This window comes from Saccoglossus kowalevskii, chromosome 4, assembly GCF_978046115.1.
Source record: "Saccoglossus kowalevskii chromosome 4, keSacKowa6.1, whole genome shotgun sequence".
Classification (NCBI taxonomy): Eukaryota; Metazoa; Hemichordata; class Enteropneusta; family Harrimaniidae; genus Saccoglossus; species Saccoglossus kowalevskii.
In genome coordinates this window covers 22697374-22718247 of record NC_140644.1, presented here as the reverse complement: position 1 = coordinate 22718247, position 20874 = coordinate 22697374, and the positions used below count along the sequence as shown (strand labels likewise).

At 33.0% G+C, this 20874-nt stretch overlaps 1 protein-coding gene across 1 annotated transcript; it reads right to left on the bottom strand.

Annotated features, from left to right (window-relative positions):
* Positions 1-9077: 9077 nt before the first annotated feature.
* On the bottom strand, positions 9078-11729 carry LOC100374823 (fatty acid hydroxylase domain-containing protein 2-like). Its single transcript, XM_085498325.1, has 6 exons — positions 11618-11729; positions 11053-11203; positions 10461-10638; positions 10146-10351; positions 9606-9878; positions 9078-9269 (listed from the first exon to the last, which is right to left on the bottom strand). The coding sequence occupies exons 1-6, from the start codon at positions 11727-11729 to the stop codon at positions 9125-9127; spliced, it is 1065 nt and encodes a 354-aa protein (XP_085354451.1). The 3' UTR covers positions 9078-9124.
* Positions 11730-20874: the final 9145 nt, after the last annotated feature.

Genomic DNA, 20874 nt, shown 5'->3' with positions numbered 1-20874 from the left:
TGTGACAACTCACAATAGTTTATGTTCATAATAACTACAAACAATGTACACGTTGTAACAACTCACAATAGTTTATGTTCATAATAACTGTACATAATGTACACATTATAACAACTCTTAATACTTTATGTTGATAATAACTGTACACAATGTACACGTTGTAACAACACACAATAGTTTATGTTCATAATAACTGTACACATGGTGACAACTCATAATACTTTATGTTCATAATAACTGTACACAATGTACACATTGTAACAACTCACAATATTTTATGTTCATAATAACTGTACACAAAGTACACACTATGACAACTCACAATAGTTTATGTTCATAATAACTATACACAATGTACACATCATGACATGTCTTAATAGTTTATATTCATAATAACTGTACACAATGTACCCATTGTGACAACTCATAATAGTTTATATTCATAATAACTGTACACAATGTACACGTTGTAACAACTCACAATAGTTTATGTTCATAATAACTATACACAATGTACACGTTGTAACAACTCACAATAGTTTATGTTCATAATAACTGTTCACAGTGTACACATTGTAACAACTCATAATAGTTTATGTTGATAATAACTATACACAATGTACACGTTGTAACAACTCACAATAATTTATGTTCATAATAACTGTACACAATATACACATTGTAACAACTCACAATATTTTATGTTCATAATAACTATACACAATGTACACATCATGACATGTCTTAATAGTTTATATTCATAATAACTGTACACAATGTACCCATTGTGACAACTCACAATAGTTTATGTTCATAATAACTATACACAATGTACACGTTGTAACAACTCACAATAGTTTATGTTCATAATAACTATACACAATGTACACATCATGACATGTCTTAATAGTTTATGTTCATAATAACTGTACACAATGTACACGTTGTAACAACTCACAATAGTTTATGTTCATAATAACTACAAACAATGTACACGTTGTAACAACTCACAATAGTTTATGTTCATAATAACTACAAACAACGGTTTATTGGGAAAAATAGAAAATGTAGATTTTTGTGATTACTTAAAATCTTTTGATTTTGCCTGTCTCACTGAATCATGGCTTTATAAGCCTTTTGATATGCATTTTGAGGGATTTAAAAATTTTCATATGCTTGGTAGGAGGGAACGGAATTATGGTAGAGCATCAGGTGGGATTTCAATTTTATTTCGAGAAAATAATGAAGATAATTTTGATATAAAGTTTATTTCTAGTAACTCACAAAATATAAATTGGGCTTTGATAACACAGAGAAACCACCCGATTTTGTTACTTGGTAATGTATATAGAGCACCAGAAAGCTCACAATTTGCTGACAAAGATTTTTTCGATACTTTAGAATCTGAAATGTTAATTTATACCAGTAAATACGAGTGTAATATTATAATTGCAGGAGATTTTAATGGTAGAACAGGTTGCAAATCTGATGGTATTGATCTGGATTGCACATACTTGCCAATGGAGGGGTTTGAAAATATGGGACAAAGGGCTGATAAACGAATTTCAAAAGATGTGGTAGTAAATAATTATGGGATGGAATTACTTGAATTTTGTTCAGTGACTGGATTAAAAATTGTGAATGGGAGATTATTTCAGGAAAGAGGGAGTGGCAATTTCACTTTTATATCAGAACTTGGTACGAGTGTAATTGACTATGTGTTAACAACAGAGGAGGTTCTAGTTAAATTTACTGATTTTACAGTGGGCAATAGAGTTGAATCTGACCACATGCCTTTAGAATTTGTTTTAACTTACCAAAATGAGGTGGGGGTAAATCCAACTAAGGATAGTTCGGACAATTGTATTGTTAACAAAAATGACACATCTAGGTTAAGGTGGGAGCAACAGAAAAAACAGCAGTATCTTGATAACTTTCAAACTGAACCAATTGAACAATTAACTCTTACTTTTAACGATAGTATTATTATGGGAAACCTCGAGGAAGCAGCAGCGGGTTTGGTGAACATTGTCTCTTTGTGTGCCACTGACATGAAAACTGAGACCAAAAATAATATTAAAAAGAGAGAAAATTTATGGTTCGATAAAGAGTGTTCGGCAACTAAAAAAGAAGTATTACGTGCACTAAATCAGTTTAGAAATTCTCAAAATGGGAAAAGTTTGGAATATTACTTAAAATTAAAAAAGAAATATAGAAAATTGATTAAGGAGAAAAAGTTAAATTATTTGGAAATGAGACAAAATGAACTTGTAAACTTAGCTGCTTATTCAAACTCACGGCAATTTTGGCAGAAATTTCGGCAACGAAACGAAAATGTGTCTAAAATTATTACCCAGAAAGAGTGGCATGATTATTTTAAACATCTGTTTAATAACAATTTTATAGGGGATGAGGATATGGCGGATTTTTTTGATTCAGTAAATGATTATGTAACAAGGTTAAATTTTGATGACATTGAGAACACAGAGGTTGATAATACTGACCTTGACTGCCCTATCACACAAGAGGAAATTAAAAAGAGCATAAAGAAACTAAAAAATAATAAAGCCCCTGGGCAAGATGGAATTTCTTCGGAATTTTGGAAAGATGCACCACAGAAAATTGTTGAAATGTTATTTATTTTATTTAATGTATTACTTGAACAAGGTTATTTTCCTGAAAAGTGGGCAATTGGATTAATAACACCAGTGTATAAAAAAGGGCATAAGGATAACCCTGAAAATTATCGGAGCATTATGCTTTTAAATGTTATTAGTAAAATATATATGAATATCCTGACAGAAAGATTGACAGTATGGTTTGATAAATATAGTAGAATTGTTGAAAATCAGAGTGGTTTTAGAAAGAAACGAAGCACATTAGATAATATGTTTATTCTGAGCACAATTATTGATAAATATGTATTTCATCTCAATAGTCGATTATATTGTGCTTTTATAGATTATGAAAAAGCATTTGATAGGGTCCACCATATTTCACTATTTTATAAATTAACAAAGGCAGGAATGAGAGGCAGACTATTAACAACTTTGTTCTCAATGTATACACATGTTAAGGCAGTAGTTAAAACCCCACATGGTGTGACTGATCTGTTTAAAATTGGAACAGGCCTGCAACAAGGCTCAGTTATTTCCCCATTACTTTTTTGTTTTTATATAAATGATATAGAAAAGGCTCTTACACAAGGTGTTGAAACTGTAATCTATGTAAACACTTTAAAATTAATGTATCTATTATATGCTGATGACCTCGCATTATTTAGTAAATCTCCCATTGGTCTACAGCGTCTTCTAAATAGATTAGCAAATTACTGTAAAAGATGGAGGTTAACAGTAAATTTGAATAAATCAAAAATTGTTGTTTTTCGCAAATCGGGTAGACTAAAGAAATCTGAAAAGTGGTTTTGGAACGGGAATGAAATTGAAATAGTCTCAAAATATAACTATTTGGGGGTTCTTTTTTCTAGTTCAGGTATCTGGTATCAGGCCCAAAAACACATTGCTGAACAAGCAACGAAAGCCATGCACAGTATTAAAAGTATTCTTTATAAATATGATGGGTTCAAACCAGCTATTGCGTTTCGTGTTTTTGACTGCAAAATTCTCCCAATCCTGCTTTATGGCAGTGCAATATGGGGAACATTTAAATCTTACGATATAGAAACAGTTCATCATAAATTTTGTAAATTTGTTTTAGGGGTACACCCAAAGGCCACAAACTCTGCTGTGAGGGGGGAGTTGGGAAGACATCTAATTAGAACACATGTGAACAAAGAAATAATTCGGTATTGGTTAAAATGTATAGATGGTGATTCCTCTGTTTTAGTAAAAGAATGTTATGGCTATCAATATGACAGGGTACAAAGGGGATTCAATTGTTGGGCAACATATGTTAAGGATTTGTTATGTAATTTTGGTTTTGCACACGTATGGGAAAGCCAGTATGTTAATAACCCAAATTGTTTTCTGCTACAATTTAACCAACGGTGTCTAGATATTTCCCAGCAACAGTGGCATGATCAGATTGGTAATAGTTCAAAATTATGCACTTATTCTAAATTTAAAAAATTATTAGCCGGGGAAAAATATCTGGATTCTATTACTATAAGTGTTTTTAGAAAATCTCTCGCTTGTTTTAGAATATCTGCTCATGAGCTCATGATTGAAAAGGGTAGGGCATTGGGAATACCACTTGACCAAAGATTGTGTCCTCTTGGTTGTAATCTCATTGAAAACGAGTTCCACTTTCTATTACAATGCCCCAAATTTGAGGAAATTAGAACTCGTTTTATAGACAAGTTTTACTATTGCCCAGCGCTTGAATGGAAATTTATTTTGCTACTGCAATCTGAAAATACACATACAATACAAAATCTTGCAAAATACGTATTCTACTCTTTACAAAAACGTCATAGTTTGTTGGAGGGAAATTTAACTGAAATATAAATTTGGTATTCATAGGTGAAGTATAAATTTGTAATATTCAGACAAGCAGTAGCAGTGATTATTCTTGTCAAACGATTTATTTATTTGTGTTACATTTAAGTGTGTACATTATGGCCTATGGCCAATGGTACTGAATAAATATATATATACAAACAATGTACACGTTGTAACAACTCACAATAGTTTATGTTCATAATAACTAGAAACAATGTACACACCATGACAACTCACAATAGTTTATGTTCATAATAACTAGAAACAATGTACACACTATGACAACTCACAATAGTTTATGTTCATAATAACTAGAAACAATGTACACGTTGTAACAACTCACAATAGTTTATGTTCATAATAACTACAAACAATGTACACGTTGTAACAACTCACAATAGTTTATGTTCATAATACTGTAAAATGACTAATTTTCACTGGGTTTAAATTTCACTGATTTACCATTTCAGGCATATTCAGTGGGTTTTAAATTCACGGTTTCGTCATTTAGATAATGTGTTCTATGCTAAATTTTACATATTCACTGTGTTTTAATTTAGCGCATTTTTCCAGTCAGCGAAATAAGCTAAATTAAAACCCAGTGAATAATTACTCCCTTTACAGTAACTAGAAACAATGTACACACCATGACAACTCACAATAGTTTATATTCATAACTAGAAACAATGTACACACTATGACAACTCACAATAGTTTATGTTCACAATAACTAGAAACAATGTACACGTTGTAACAACTCACAATAGTTTATGTTCATAATAACTGTACACAATGTACACGTTGTAACAACTCACAATAGTTTATGTTCATAATAACAGTACACAAAGTACACACTATGACAACTCACAATAGTTTATATTCATAATAACAGTACACAAGTACTCACTATGACAACTCACAATAGTTTATGTTCATAATAACTAGAAACAATGTACACATTGTAACAACTCACAATAGTTTATGTTCATAATAACTGTACACAATGTACTAGTTGTAACAACTCACAATAGTTTATGTTCATAATAACTAGAAACAATGTACTAGTTGTAACAACTCACAATAGTTTATGTTCATAATAACTAGAAACAATGTACTAGTTGTAACAACTCACAATAGTTTATGTTCATAATAACAGTACACAAAGTACACACTATGACAACTCACAATAGTTTATGTTCATAATAACTACAAACAATGTACACGTTGTAACAACTCACAATAGTTTTTGTTCATAATAACTGTACACAATGTACCCATTGTGACAACTCACAATAGTTGATGTTCATAATAACTACAAACAATGTACACGTTGTAACAACTCACAATAGTTTATGTTCATAATAACTGTTCACAGTGTACACATTATGACAACTCATAATATTTTATGTTCATAATAACTGTACACAATGTACACACTGTGACAACTCATAATAGTTTATGTTCATAATAACTGTACACAATGTACACATTATAACAACTCTTAATACTTTATGTTCATAATAACTGTACACAATGTAAACATTGTGACAACTCATAATAGTTTTTATTATAAAAACAACATATGGCTTTACTTCATCTATGTTTGTTTGGCATGTTAACAGTTTATTGGTCGTAGAGTAACGTCCTCGTTCTCAATAACAATGCTAAATGGAATCGATGTTAACTGGGTACACATTAGTCTGATCAGTATGGCCCATGTCAAAGGCGGCTGTAATAAGTCAATAATATGGAGAATCGGTGGATACAGTATATTAAAGAAGCAAATTCTTGGCACCGGGTTGATAATTCTAATAATCCTTGAATAGTGATGTCGCATTAATATACATTTATAATGTTTTTTGCTCAGAACATGTAATCATAGTCGACAAGACTTACTTTAGAAATGCAATATGAATGTTCAATCAACATGCAATTATCGTTACTGTTTACACTTGTAAAACTAATCGCCATACCTAAGCAAAACATTACAGCATCATTGTGTCCCGACGACCGATAAATAGTGTCCCATATTTCTACAAGGATTCCAGAATACTGCGTCGTTTTAGTGAGGTTCATGTCGCCCATCCTTGTTCGTACACAGTGTCAAAAGTCACTCGATTTATGTTGTCGGTCGGCATATTTATCGCATACAGTCTAATCTTAGTTGATAAGATGTACATGATCAAAGGGCAGTAAATGTAGCGGTAACCATGGCAACTGTAGGTGCCACATGTAGTCAGTGTTGTCAGGTTTGCAGCACGACAATCAGCAGTGTTGTCTGTCTAATTGGATGAAACCCCATCAATTTGACCGGATAGCGTCATTATCATTAATTTTGACCCGGCATGACCAATATGTTGTCTAAAAAAATCATAGACTTACAGTTAAGAAAGAATATCATTTTGCAAGACGGCACGTCACGTATTTATTTATCTAACCACAACAGGCGAATATGACTACTAGAAAGGCCAATCAATGAACCCAAGCTTACCGTTTATTATTAATTTAAATACTAAATTAATAGATAAGGGAACAAGTGTTCTATAGTGATTAATGAGTTTAATTGCCGATGGGACGGACATATTGCCGATGTTTAAGCTTGTATTTACATGTTATTAGATTTTATTTTATAAATCAGCTTTTTTTGCTGATTGTGTCAAACTCGGGACGGTAATTAGGTTTTACACTATATTTATGTAATATTTTTGTAATAATGAATATTCACAAAGTGAAACAAAATACGTCAAAACATGCAATGTATCATCTGAAAATGGTCGAAACGAGATGAACTTGTATATGGAGTCGTACTTCAGTTGCAGGTCCACATGGTTATTGCAAATTTATTAATAACGAAAACACACCCTAATTTAATATAATGTAATTTAAATTGTATATTGATTATTCATGAGTACAATGCATGATGTTAGGATCCAAAAGGTTTAATTAATTTTATTCTTGCATCTATACCATTTACCCAGTCTTATACACCAAAGACATCATAGCAGTATTTGAATCCGTTTAATAGATGTATAAACAGTGTGGTTAGTGTGAATAAAACTGCCTATTTTATATAATGACATCATTTACACCAGAGAATTGATAGATTACGGTCCAGGAACTCTGATTTAATATGACTGGCTTCATTTACACCAGAATGCGACAAACAGTAAAACAGGATAGGCTGTTCCGTAGGCGAAACGAATGTTAGGATTTCGTGGTCGTGTGATAGGTATTTTTGATGGTTAAAAACCTTTCACTTAGGTAACCGGGATTCGGTCGTTTCCACGCTAGGCTAACAAAAGACACACACAAGCTTCGTTCATGTTCCCAAAACGATTCTCTGCCAAGTCCCTGGTTTTCACCCGAGACAGCATTAAATCCATCTTTATTTCTTGTCACCCCTTAACCAATTACAATCAGTATAAGAGACTCCAAGGCCTTGCCTTCCAACAAACAACCAATCACATGAAAGTTTTACACATCATAATCAATTAATTACTCGTCAAGCTGTCTAGAGAAAACATTTCTATACATTGTCAACGCCAACTAATATTGATGGGGTAATAATCTCGCACTAACATTCCACAAAGATACTACCTTAGTTAAAATCGCAAACAACATTGGTTTAGAATTACAGCTACTGTCTTGTATCTTAAAAACTGCAGAGTCATAAGATGTTTTTGGTTGATTTCGACCAGCTCGCCATCTGGTCTTGTCATTAACCTTTATCAGTATACGTCATGGCAACCACTGTCAAACTGACTGAAATATAAATCATGATAGTCACATGACTTTCGCGTTCACGCAATTTATATTTATTTTTCAAGAATTTTTCATCGGAATCGCAACAGACTGCAAGGAAGTCTAAGTCTAGAGTTATATGAATACCGCGAATACAATGATAATATCTCAAATATTAAAACTTCAATACTTTTAACAACAATCTCACGAATTTCAATATAGAACAATGTATAGAACATAAGGGTATATTGAACACGTGACATTTGCTCAAAATTAATACATACGAAGTGACATCGGATGCATAATTTGAAAATCAACAGTAACAGACATGTTAGTGTGAATTCAAACACAACCCTTAAATTTAGTTACCACTATGCAATGTTTTAAATCTATACGTGTATATTTATAAATGAGTTCACTTGGATAAATTTTGATCCATAATTTGAAAAGGTCTATTTGCACGCATTACAGTAACAGAGTGGTTAATGGACATAACCCTTTTGTAAGCCCAGATGTAATGAAATGAAGTACACTTTTGAGCCAAGTTATTTTATATATTTATTATGTACATTTTCTTGGTATTTATTCTTATTTTTCTGTAATTTTGTTGATTTCAATAAGAGCTAGTTCTCGAAATAAAGTATAATAATATATAGTTGTCATTGTAACATTTTCGAAGTTGATTAACATAACTCCATAGTTTTTTTTTCATAACTAGCATTACACTCTCATGGATATATTTTCTTTTACATGTATAATAACTCTTTTGTTTTCTTCATAAACAACACTGCTCGATGATGTGAGTGCTTCAAGCAAATTGGCGTCAAACTGGGATCTAAACGTCCAGATTGTGCATAAATATATTCTTTCCTAATATTGAAATAGGAATAAAATTCAATTGCTGATATAATCATTTGTCCTTGTCATTTATCTGGTATTGATTCTGATAGTGGGGTGAGGCTAAAGAACGTTTTGTGTCGTTGGTATGATTTCGTTTGGCGGAATAAATCATCAGTTCCATGGATCCAATCAAAGATATTTAGCACGGCCCCATAACATGTATTGAATCTGAGATTAAAAAAAGTATGTTTATGTTAGCGTACAATAATTACTAATAATTCACATTATGAAAAACGTGAAAATCAACTGTGGTGTGATTTTATTTCTACTTTATCAAATTTTATATGAATTCAAGAGAGCAGCATGCATTCAATTTATCAAATTCCTATTAGAAATGTGAATTTTATGTGTCTGCATCTATTTAATAATATGTCTTAGTCGCATCAATGTGGTATTATCAATACTCGCATACTATGTGTTGTCTTTAGCAAAAAAATGGTATCGAATTCATCATGACTGCCGACCCAAAAGACAAAACACTATAAAAGGATTGTGAGTACTTACTTCAGGTGGTGGAAGTCGTGAAATTCGGGAGACGGAAATAATGGCAAATGATAACCACAGTGGTGAATATTAGTTAGAAGTAAAGCGATGTACAACCAGATCAGAGTTGTCAACAAATGGGACTTCATCAGCAGGGGACCAATAACGAAGGCCAGCACTCCGGAAACGAAATATTCCAATGGATGCAGGTAAACGGAAGTAATAGAAATGGGAGATGTCCATTCATGATGCACTTTGTGGATTTTTTTGTAAAACAATGGGTGATGCCATAATCTAGAAAAAAAATATCAAAAAGATCATTTTTTGGTATTTAACTAAGTATGCTGTATAAATATGATCAAGTTACAATTTACAAAAAATAAGTTTTTTTAAAATAAAATATGAATTATGCAAAACACAATCCCGTTCAATATTATTGCAATTGGCATGTCTCTTTAGTTTATCTCACAATGCTGCTTGCAGCTAAATGTTACGTAATTGGTATGAATTAACATAGATTGAACAGGTATAATCCAAACCAAATGATCTACATTCACTGACCTGTGAGAATAATAAAAAACAAATTCTTGGATCAATTGTGCCACGGCAACATCGCGGCCAATTTCCCATAGCGTTGGGACATCATAACCACAACTACAACCACGCCATCTAGCGGCGTAGAACCAGGCGTAAAATGAGGGCAAAGTCACAACAATCTGGTTAATAGTTACAAGCGGAAGTGCTCGATAAACGTCTTTCAGATCAACCTGTATAGATAAAGAAATTATAGAAAATATGAAGAAACAGTAAAAGTATGTAAAATCACGGAAAATATAAATTAAAACACGGGTAGTGATATTGTGGACTTACCGGTACGTTTTTGTTACGTTGTATTTTATACTTTAAAATGAAAGATGGTTTCCCGGTGATATCGACAAACAGAAAGAAACCATTGAGTCCCCAGAAACAACCAAACGACACGATAACAATGGCTGCAATACAAATACATGACAAAGACACGCCTGGTGAGAACACTAGAAATATAACTACAACAAGAGAGGTGTGGTAGGAGGCCCGCCATTTTGTTTACCTTTTCCACAGTTCAGATAGACAGATAGATTGAGACATAACTCCAACTTTATTTATTTTCAATGACAATCGACCCTAAACTTTACAATAGCAGATCACGTGTATGCAGATTATGGTTAATTTATGAAAAAAAAATCCAACGCATAATTTTAGTTGAAAAATACTCGATCAATCACGCGGCTTGATTATCTGGCGTCAATAGTGCGGGGTATTCTAGGCGGGTGTCGACCATTAACAATTAATTCTATATCTAATTTGAAACGATTGTGGTTACCAAATATTAAGCCATTGAACAGTCAATTTACAGATGGAGGGGCGGTTCTGAGCATAAAATCCGCAAGTCATCGATTCTCTGGGCAGACGACATGCGTATTCTTACCTAAAATGTTTAACCCTAACAATTTTTTTAATTTTGTACGCCAAATCTCCAAGCCTAGTAATGGTTGTTACTACGGATACTGAGACATCTTTCTTATATACATCGCGCAGTCTCGTGACGAGAAGACCGATAAAAACACCAGCATCAGCATCTACACAATCAAACACAGCTGTCGATTTGAACAACATTGACTTCACCGTTATACGTTATTTTGACGTCGCAGAAGCATTCCCACATAAGAGGGCGCTACTCATAGAAATTGTGTACCCAAGTAAACTGATATTTCGCAGGTACACCATTTGTTTACAAGGCGGGTGCTCTAAGTATCTGAGACTGTACTATGACATTATTGGATGCCATAGAATATAGTTTGAATTCATCTTTTTTTAGACAATAAGGCCAATCCAATAATTCCATTTCTCTGACACAAGTGGACACTAGAAAAGTATAGTTTTTTCTGCACCGCCAATTTTCTAATAGGTCAACCCTTAAATTTGTTCGCCGACCATCTGATATGTACACTTGATATCAAACTGTTACTGTATACATCGCATAAAATACCTACTTGTAAGAAACGTCTTACGATCATCTTCATTGAATAAGCTGTAGATTGGTGTCCATATACTCAGGATTAAATCTTGTTGTAAAAATAAACTGATATTACGCCAAGAGTCCATTTCTGTTGGAGTACACTTTAAGCTGAAACAATGTTTTTGTTCCAGATGCAACAACGGGGTCAAAGTTCAGTCGAATCAACATAGTGTGTTCACATTGTTATCACCGGCGATTAATACGTTGCGCGCAGTCTGCTTCTAATTACTAGTATATAGTAACACTGTATAACACTGCATGTTGTCATGGATACACTAGTGTTATAAATTATCTCAAAGCAAAGGCTGTTACTTTAGCATGTACAAATATATTATTCTGTTACGATTTGATAATGATGATTGTCTAAAAAAACTTAAGATTATTTGCATCAAACAAGTTCTGCTTCCATGTTCCGTGTGACAGCATATAATCCCCCAATATACACAAAACTTATTAACGGTAAGTAAAACCAAAAATATATTCATAAACAAACAAAAATAACAATTTCAAATTAAAAAAATATATAAAATGGAAAAAATAGAATCTATACCTACATTGGATTTTGATCAGATTGCTAATCTCCCGTAGTCTTGTGAAAGTTCAATATAAGATGAAAAACTTAAAAATCAGTGTTGCCTCTATAACTTAATTGATCAATATTAATCACTCCGTGACTGTTTATAATTGTGTGAATACCGATAGGAAAGTAATGCAGGAACAAACGCTTTTACACAAACACGTGCACGTTTTTTATTGTAGATAGATCAAATTATATATCAATATCATCATTAAAAGTCGATCTCATATCGAGGATGGAATTTCACTATTGTTCTTAATTTTAATTACTTCAATCGGTATTTGACCATACGCACACAAAAAATAAATAAACACGAGACTACAAAGTGGCACTATCAGAGCGGTTATTTCGGTGCTAAGTCTAAAGTCATTTGTGAATTATTTAGAATTATTCAGTTGTAAACTCCACCTATCCCTAAATTAAAAATATTAAGTTTGTTTTATCCCACATTGAACTTAGATGTTCCTTTTAGTGGGCATCGAAAGTGAGATAAACAGCCAGCATCCCAGAGATTCATATTAATCCAACCCTCAGCTAGTATAGATAGGTAGTCACCTAACGTGTAGCAAGTTGAGTTTATCGCGGGGTTCATTCATACCGAGTACTGCTGTACATTTTGGGATTACATCATAACATAGGGAGTCCTGTAAACATGACTGATATACTAAAAATGATTGATGTTAGTAATGAAATATCTGTTATATTACTAAAGAAGAAAATTCTGAACTAGTATTTTCTAGATATTCCAGACTGTTGTTATACTAATCGTTAACATTAATAAGAATGTCTCGTAGAATTTATGTCTACTATGTATGTTTATTGTATATGTATGGGATAGGCTATGTCTGGAAGCTATGGTACCATACAAAGAATTGCTTTTCAACCAAACATTATATTTGTGAGTTGAATGTTGGATAGGAGACTACGTACACTTCATTGACACGCAAATCGCCGCGAACCGACCGATCTGACACATACCGCGCGTGGAACTATGGGAAAAGTGGTCGGAACTATTTCCACTTTGTGTCAACACAGGTGGCGCTATTCGGTTGGTTTCCGGCGATCTGCGTGTCAATGCACAATATTGAGAAAAATTAGACCTTTGACCCAATTTACATGCATTTTAATGTTAATAAAATAAGATATTCTGATGAGTGTTGTGTGTTATTTTAATTGATCAACTCATTAAAGATTAAATCTTGCTAAAAATCAGGGGACAAGAAAAATACTTTTATATAGTTCCGCGGCAGAAACGCTGAGGAAAATTGTAGCGGATGGATATTTAGCCTTCAGAGGCTAGTTATGCGTCATAAGACACAGGTCTGTGCTGAATAGCGCCACCTGTGTTGACACAATGCGTACACTTTAAAAATAGTATTGCAATAATAATAAATAACTTTTGAATAGGGGTTTTGAAAACAACAATCATATATTTGATGTTAAATGTGTGAATTTTATAATATTCAAAAAGCGTTTCTGAGCTCTGTTACAGACATTTTTATATTATCAGTTTTAAATTCAATTGATTTACTCTGTGTTACGTTGGTAAAATATTTCACATAACATCTTTGAAAAATTTTACCATTTTAGCGAAGAGGTCCTGAGCCATTCCCCACCTACAAGTACATCCACACCATTGATCCACTACGGCAAAATGATGTACACAAAAAAGACAAGACTGTACTTACCTTAGCATTATTGTCTAAGTATTTTAAGGTAGAAGGCTACTTAAAATCCGATTTTTTTGCTCTTCGCAGATGTTAGCGCACATAAAAGTGACACAATTTCATGTCGAAATCTGTCTACAATTATTCATTTTAGTATCAGTAAATTTCGTATTATGTAAGTTTATTTCTGTACAGGGCCTCAGCCTATCGTACAAAATGTAATGGGTAGAAAAGTGCATAGCACGTTCTAAACACAATACAACATCTATGTAAACATATGGTACTAAGTTAAGCTGAATTCATATTCATCTTGTCGCTTAAAAACTTTTAAAAGATATAAAGCTATTTGATAAAAGGTGTGGCAGTTTGTGTAGCGACGAAGTAAGCCCAGACTATCAGTATTTGCAAAATTGCATATTGCATTATTTGACAAAAGATCAGCCCTTAGATCATTATATAATGAACATATAAAAACAAAATGAATTTCATTTTCTACCATGCTAAATTCGAACGTATCACTGCAAAAACTAATAAATTATTGTCTTAACTGTATTTTTGTGTGTCTACCTATTTCAACATTATGTTTATGGCCAAAACAGCGAAAACTCGTCAGTATATATTTTAGTCTATAATTGCTTGCCAATAAATCTCCAAGGTTATAATACTACTTTCATTTTTCCAAAAGTACACAGCCTGGATGATTGTGAAATTGAGGCATGCCACTATTTTTTATTCTTTGAGTAAATATCCCTAAGACATTTGCAGTATCTCCAACTTGTTTTTCAAACCAGACAATGCCGAAACCATATTTGAAAAGGAGATTTTTATGTGGGTTTTGTCTAATCGTATAAGCATGATATAACATGTTTTGGGGTTTCAGTAATTTTAACCAATATGGGATACAACGCTTGAAATAACCACAGCACAATGGCAGCCTTCCACATTCGTCTAACATCGCTACATTGTTTGTACAACTATTAATGCTAAGTACCGGGTAGATATCTGCAAAATGTTATCTGTACCCTCTCGATTTCCGAATTTACGTACCCCCATATCGCTACCATAAGAAATAGTTGGCACAATGATTGCATCAAACAAATTAAATGCACTAACCAATGGCATACTACCAAGTTTCTTACAGTATGTAAATATATTTGGTTCCCTGTAAATCTGTTTTAGAGGGCGGTAAATTATATGCATACAGTGGCAGTTTAGCAGCGGTCTCAATAGACTTCAACTCCTTTTATGAACCCACTAAAAATATAGAAATTTTTCTGAGACATCAAAAAAAAAACACATGTGAAATATGTTTTCAATTTATGATTCATCGCATAGTTTCAGTGCTGAAGCAACACAGTGGGGTAAATTGTTGGCAAAAAGCTCTTCGACCCATACAACTCGTGATGATAAATCTTCAGCATTTTTTAATGATATGTTCAACCCGTAGCTGTACAATATTTTCCAATAACAGAGGCTACACGTACTAATACAATAAGTTGACTACATTTGGCTGATACACTTGGAACAAAACAGTATATATGCCATCATTAACTTGAAGAATATAAAACTAATGAACCAAACTAGGAAAGTACAGTGTGTGTTAATTCATTGTTTTTTCCAGATATTGAGTTTTAAGTCATCTAATATTTGAATCACACTAGAATTTTGTGTACCTAAATTGTACATTTTAAAACCAAGCTTATATGCTTCGCTCATTAGTGTATTTCCTGTATATCTTTTATCCGCATCTAATAGTTTATCATTTACCTTGTGCTTTCTATGACAAAAATCGACCTAGTTCAAGTAAGCAAGCTAGATTGAGAGCTCTGCTATTTACCTTAAGCATAATCTTGCAAAATTTGGCGTGGAGTTTTTTTTTTTTTATTGGAGCTGCAATGTAACACAAATCCACAGTGTATTCAACTATGTTACTTGTCCACAAGTGGACTGGTTTAATTACTGCATCAAAAAGCTTTCGATGAATTCGCAATGGGATACATGGTTACGAAAATCGTAATCGTTACGTTTACCTGTTTTATTGACTATTACTACTTTTGATTTAGTAATGATAATTTCTAACTGCCATTTTTTACAGTATGATTGCAGGGTGTTAATAACTATATGCAAGCTTTTGTCTCTGAGTGAAAAAGCAAGTCATCTGCATACAATAGGCATGGAAGTTGGTTGTTAAGCAGAGTTGCTGAGTCATTGTATGAGGGATTTATTTGTTTTGTAATGTCCTTTATGTATAAGTTAAAAAAGCTGAATCACCTATTCTCAAATAATTGTGGTGATAATCTCTATGTTCCAAAATTATAGATTTGTTTTGTAGGAATACCCGCCTTAATCATTTCATTTGTAATGTTATTCATAGCTGGTGCTTTTACATTTGTTAACTTGCTGATTGCTTCATGAATTTCTAGCTGTGAAATGTATATACATTTGAAGGATGTTACTTTGACATTGTTTTACCTCGTTTCCAAGATTATGTTACTATTCAAGTTTGTGAATTTCAATTGTGATTCAATATTTTCACTTTTCTTAAAATTTTCACTTTTTTTTTAAATTTCATAATTAGGTCCCAATACTCCTTTGGGTTAGATTTACCCATGTTATCTAGTTTGTTCAATACATGGTTTTTTATTTCACCTTTATTTTTCATTCGTAAATGTTTGTAATTTTTATTTAGGTTATAACATTTAGATATCATGTCTTTGTCATATGGATTAGAACATAGTTTAATTGACAATCTGTATATCTCTTTTTTATAATAGAGAGGTCACTGTTGAACCATTTCATATTTTTCTATTTTCATTACAATATTTTTTTAAGCTTTTACAAGCTTCTTCAAGATAGATATTTCCCAATATCATGCTGGTATAATCAAATGAATGTTTATTGTGAGAGGAATTAGAATTGTCAAAATTGTCTATTAATCTATTAATAATTTCACCTTGTTCCATAGGTATGAAATATACGAATTTCGATTACTTCGTATTTATGGTTACTGTCCTGAACCGTGTGCAGGGTTGCATTTGCTTCAAGGTGATAATAAATCTGGCAGTGGTCAGTAGTTTAGCATGGACTATAGGTACGACCATGAGGGCGCTGTTCATACTCGGATTCGATGACGTCATAAGGGGGATGTATGACGTCACAATGGGTGCCCGTGCATAGATGAGCATAAATAATGACGTCACAATGAGAATTCGTGCATAAATGAGGACCATGGCCGTAAAGGGGTTAATTTGAATGTGGATGACGTCACAATGGGATATTGTGAATACATTTGCATACATAAAATAGATTTGAATACAAGGTCGTGTCGAGGTCATCGTGAATACATTTGCATAAATTACCATAATTTTTTTTTTAATTATTTTTTTTTAATTGGATTTTTTTAAAATTTTTTTAATTATTTTTAATTGGACGAGCATGGACGTCACGAAAGATTTTTCAGAATGTATCGTAGAGGGCGCTCACACACACACACGCGCAAATAAATCCGCGGCATTTTGAAAACTAACGGAGTTTATTGCACAAAAGAAGTAAACAAGAATGAAATATTGACATGGAGTATACATTCATGGCGTGGTTGAGTTTTTGTTTTGTTTTTTAACACCACGAAAAAAACAAACATACGATGTGAGTAAGGAAATTAGTTGCATAGCGCGTAAATGTATAGTGTGATTAAATATTTCTTAACACCTCGAAAAATACGTACATACATGTAAATGTGCGGCGTGGTTAAATTCATTTTTCACGTCACGAGAAATACGAGTACATAAACGATTCGATTAAATACACAGAAGAGTGAAAAGTCAATAATTATACAGTAAACAGTGAACAATAAAAATAATTCATTCTATATATACATATGTTGTTCATTGTTTATATTTTTTCAATAATTTTTTTAATTGGATGTTTTAATTATTTTTTAATTGGACGAGCGTGGACGTCACGAAAGATTTTTCAGAATGTATCGTAGAGGGCACTCACACACATACGCTAATAAATCCAAGGCATTTTGAAAACTAACGGAGTTTATTGCACACAAGAGGTAAACGAGAATGAAATATTGACATGGAGTATACATTCATGGCGTGGTTGAGTTTTTTTTTTAACGCCACGAAAAAAACATACGATGTGAGTAAGGAAAATAGTTGCATAGCACGTAAATGTATAGTGTGATTAAATATTTCTTAACACCTTAAAAAATACGTACATACATGTAAATGTGTGGCGTGGTTAAATTCATTTTTCACGTCACGAGAAATACAATTACATAAACGATTCGATTAAATACACGGAAAAGTGAAAAGTCAATAATTATACAGTAAACAGTGAACAATAAAAATAATTCATTCTATATATACATATGTTGTTCATTGTTTATATATTCTTACCTCATACTTGCTTTGTTTTGTTTGAGTAAATTATTTTTAACGACACGAAAAAATACGAGTACATAAACGATTCGATTAAAAACAGAGAAAAGAGAAACGTCAATAATAGTAAACAGTGAACAATAAATAATAATTCATTCTATATATACATGTTCATTTTTACATTTCTTACATCCTTTCAATGAGTCAAACAGCCTGTACACTTTTTTTCTTTTTTTCTTATTCCATCCCTCTAATCAGAATCGCTCATCTGTCATAAAAGAAAAAAAGAGAGAGAGAGAATAATATTAAAAACCAATAGTCACCCCGTAAAACTGCGGTCATAAAGCCGCTAAAATGCAAAGTATGCAAAATCAGTACAGTTTGGTTTTCAAAAAATGGCGGACTATGCTACTATGAGTTAAAATATATATTTACCTGATCATTTTACAGAATAAATTTGACATACATAATCATCACACGGAATGAGTTTACGGTGTAACGTAGCTATTTTCGTTTCCCCAAGGCAAAGAAGATCTACGCAACAAGTCATACAGAACGTATTGGCCACACATGGCTTGAAAGTATTCGATGATTGTAGATCCACGTACGAGAAATCTTTTAAATTCCGTGACATGACTACCGTACGAGTAAAAATAGTCATCGGTGTTTGATACGAGCGATGTGTATTACTCCAAAGCACACTCGTGAATGCCAGTTTGAACTAAATCACACGATTAAGTTTAAGGCATAGGGGTTATTTATAACTCGCTGGTCACAAGTTTTCCCAACGTGAAATAGACCGCCCACGTAGATGATAAACAACAGATGTTGGTGTATTTGTATATTTATGTTATCTAAAACATGAACACTCGCAAGCAGGGATATTGAATAGAGTTTCAAGTTTAAAGCGTCACCCATATGCATGAATTTCGACCTGCGTGTATTGAATCGCGCCTGGACATAACAAACATTGAGCAAACAAACCTAATCTCGTTTATGGCGATTAGTTGTATACTGTTCCGTTCGTGGCAGTGTAACTTACTACAGAGTTGAAATTCACCATGAATGAAAGTCGAAATACTCACATATTTCTAACATCAGTCACTTATAACAGGACTTGACATTCTGTTGACCCCAGGCGCTATCAGTCAATTCACTTATTCTTATCGATTAGACTTTGCTAAAATACTACCGTCCTTTTCAACACATAACAAAAACACATGACCCACAGCGGAGGGATTTGATCTCCCAAATAAATGAAATAAAACACGTACGTATGGATATTATCGAAGCGTTCAATCCCATCGTTTTTTCTTCAGATTTGATAACGTCAGACACCCTGCCAAAATAATCTCGTAAATAAAATGACGCGTTCCCCATGCCAATGTTACGATTATACTCCAAATTATACAATAAAAACTGGGTCAACTTGATTCAGTCAACATGAATCTGACCCAGGCAGTATGATGGTTCTGTGATAGGTATTTTTGATGGTTAAAAACCTTTAACTTAGGTAACCGGGGTTCGGTCGTTTCCACGCTAGGCTAACAAAAGACACACACAAGCTTCGTTCATGTTCCCAAAACGATTCTCTGCCAAGTCCCTGGTTTTCACCCGAGACAGCATTAAATCCATCTTTATTTCTTGTCACCCCTTAACCAATTACAATCAGTATAAGAGACTCCAAGGCCTTGCCTTCCAACAAACAACCAATCACATGAAAGTTTTACACATCATAATCAATTAATTACTCGTCAAGCTGTCTAGAGAAAACATTTCTATACATTGTCAACGCTAACTAATATTGATGGGGTAATAATCTCGCACTAACATTCCACAAAGATACTACCTTATTTAAAATCACAAACAACATTGGTTTAGAATTACAGCTACTGTCTTGTATCTTAAAAACTGCAGAGTCATAAGATGTTTTTGGTTGATTTCGACCAGCTCGCCATCTGGTCTTGTCATTAACATTTATCAGTATATGTCATGGCAACCACTGTCAAACTGACTGAAATATAAATCATGATACAACCCCCTGTTTTACATTCTGCATGTTCTCCGAACATACCGTTCCAATACCAAGGATGTCATCACATTTATATTTCACACGTCAAATACATCAACAATCGTTAAGCAAGTAAAATACACTCTAATATAACAAAATACATAGTTTCAAATGAGTAAATACAATGATTACATATGGTAATTATAATTTCAAATAAAAAGCTATAAATTTAAACACTACTGTTATGATTCTAAATTACAATAGTTATATATATTTAAATAAAAAGATTATGAGGTTAAATACATTGGTTATATTTTCGAGTATCCTACTCTATCAAGGAGAGGTGCCAGCACTTCACTTGCTATCCCAATTATTCAGTATTGGGTTCCCTATCTACTGCATACTAGTAATATCCCTGGGAATCTCGGTATATACTTCAGATAGACCTACCAATAATCTATAATGATTCCCTACCTCTTCCACAGCCACGCACTTACTATCTTTCCACTTTGGTATCTTAACGGCTTTGGGCAAAGGAATTACACGTTCTACACCATGAAATTTGTATTTTAAATCACCCCATTCGAT

Bases quoted from the DNA above. Each gene is read 5' to 3' on its own strand.
- LOC100374823 (XM_085498325.1), bottom strand. From the start codon at position 11,729: ATGGACTCTTGGCGTAATATCAGTTTATTTTTACAACAAGATTTAATC. The intron at 10,639-11,052 runs GTAAGAATACGC...CCACACCTCTCT, and splicing joins GTTAGGGTTAAACATTTTAG to TGTTGTAGTTATATTTCTAG. The intron at 10,352-10,460 runs GTACCGGTAAGT...TTATCTATACAG, and splicing joins AAATACAACGTAACAAAAAC to GTTGATCTGAAAGACGTTTA.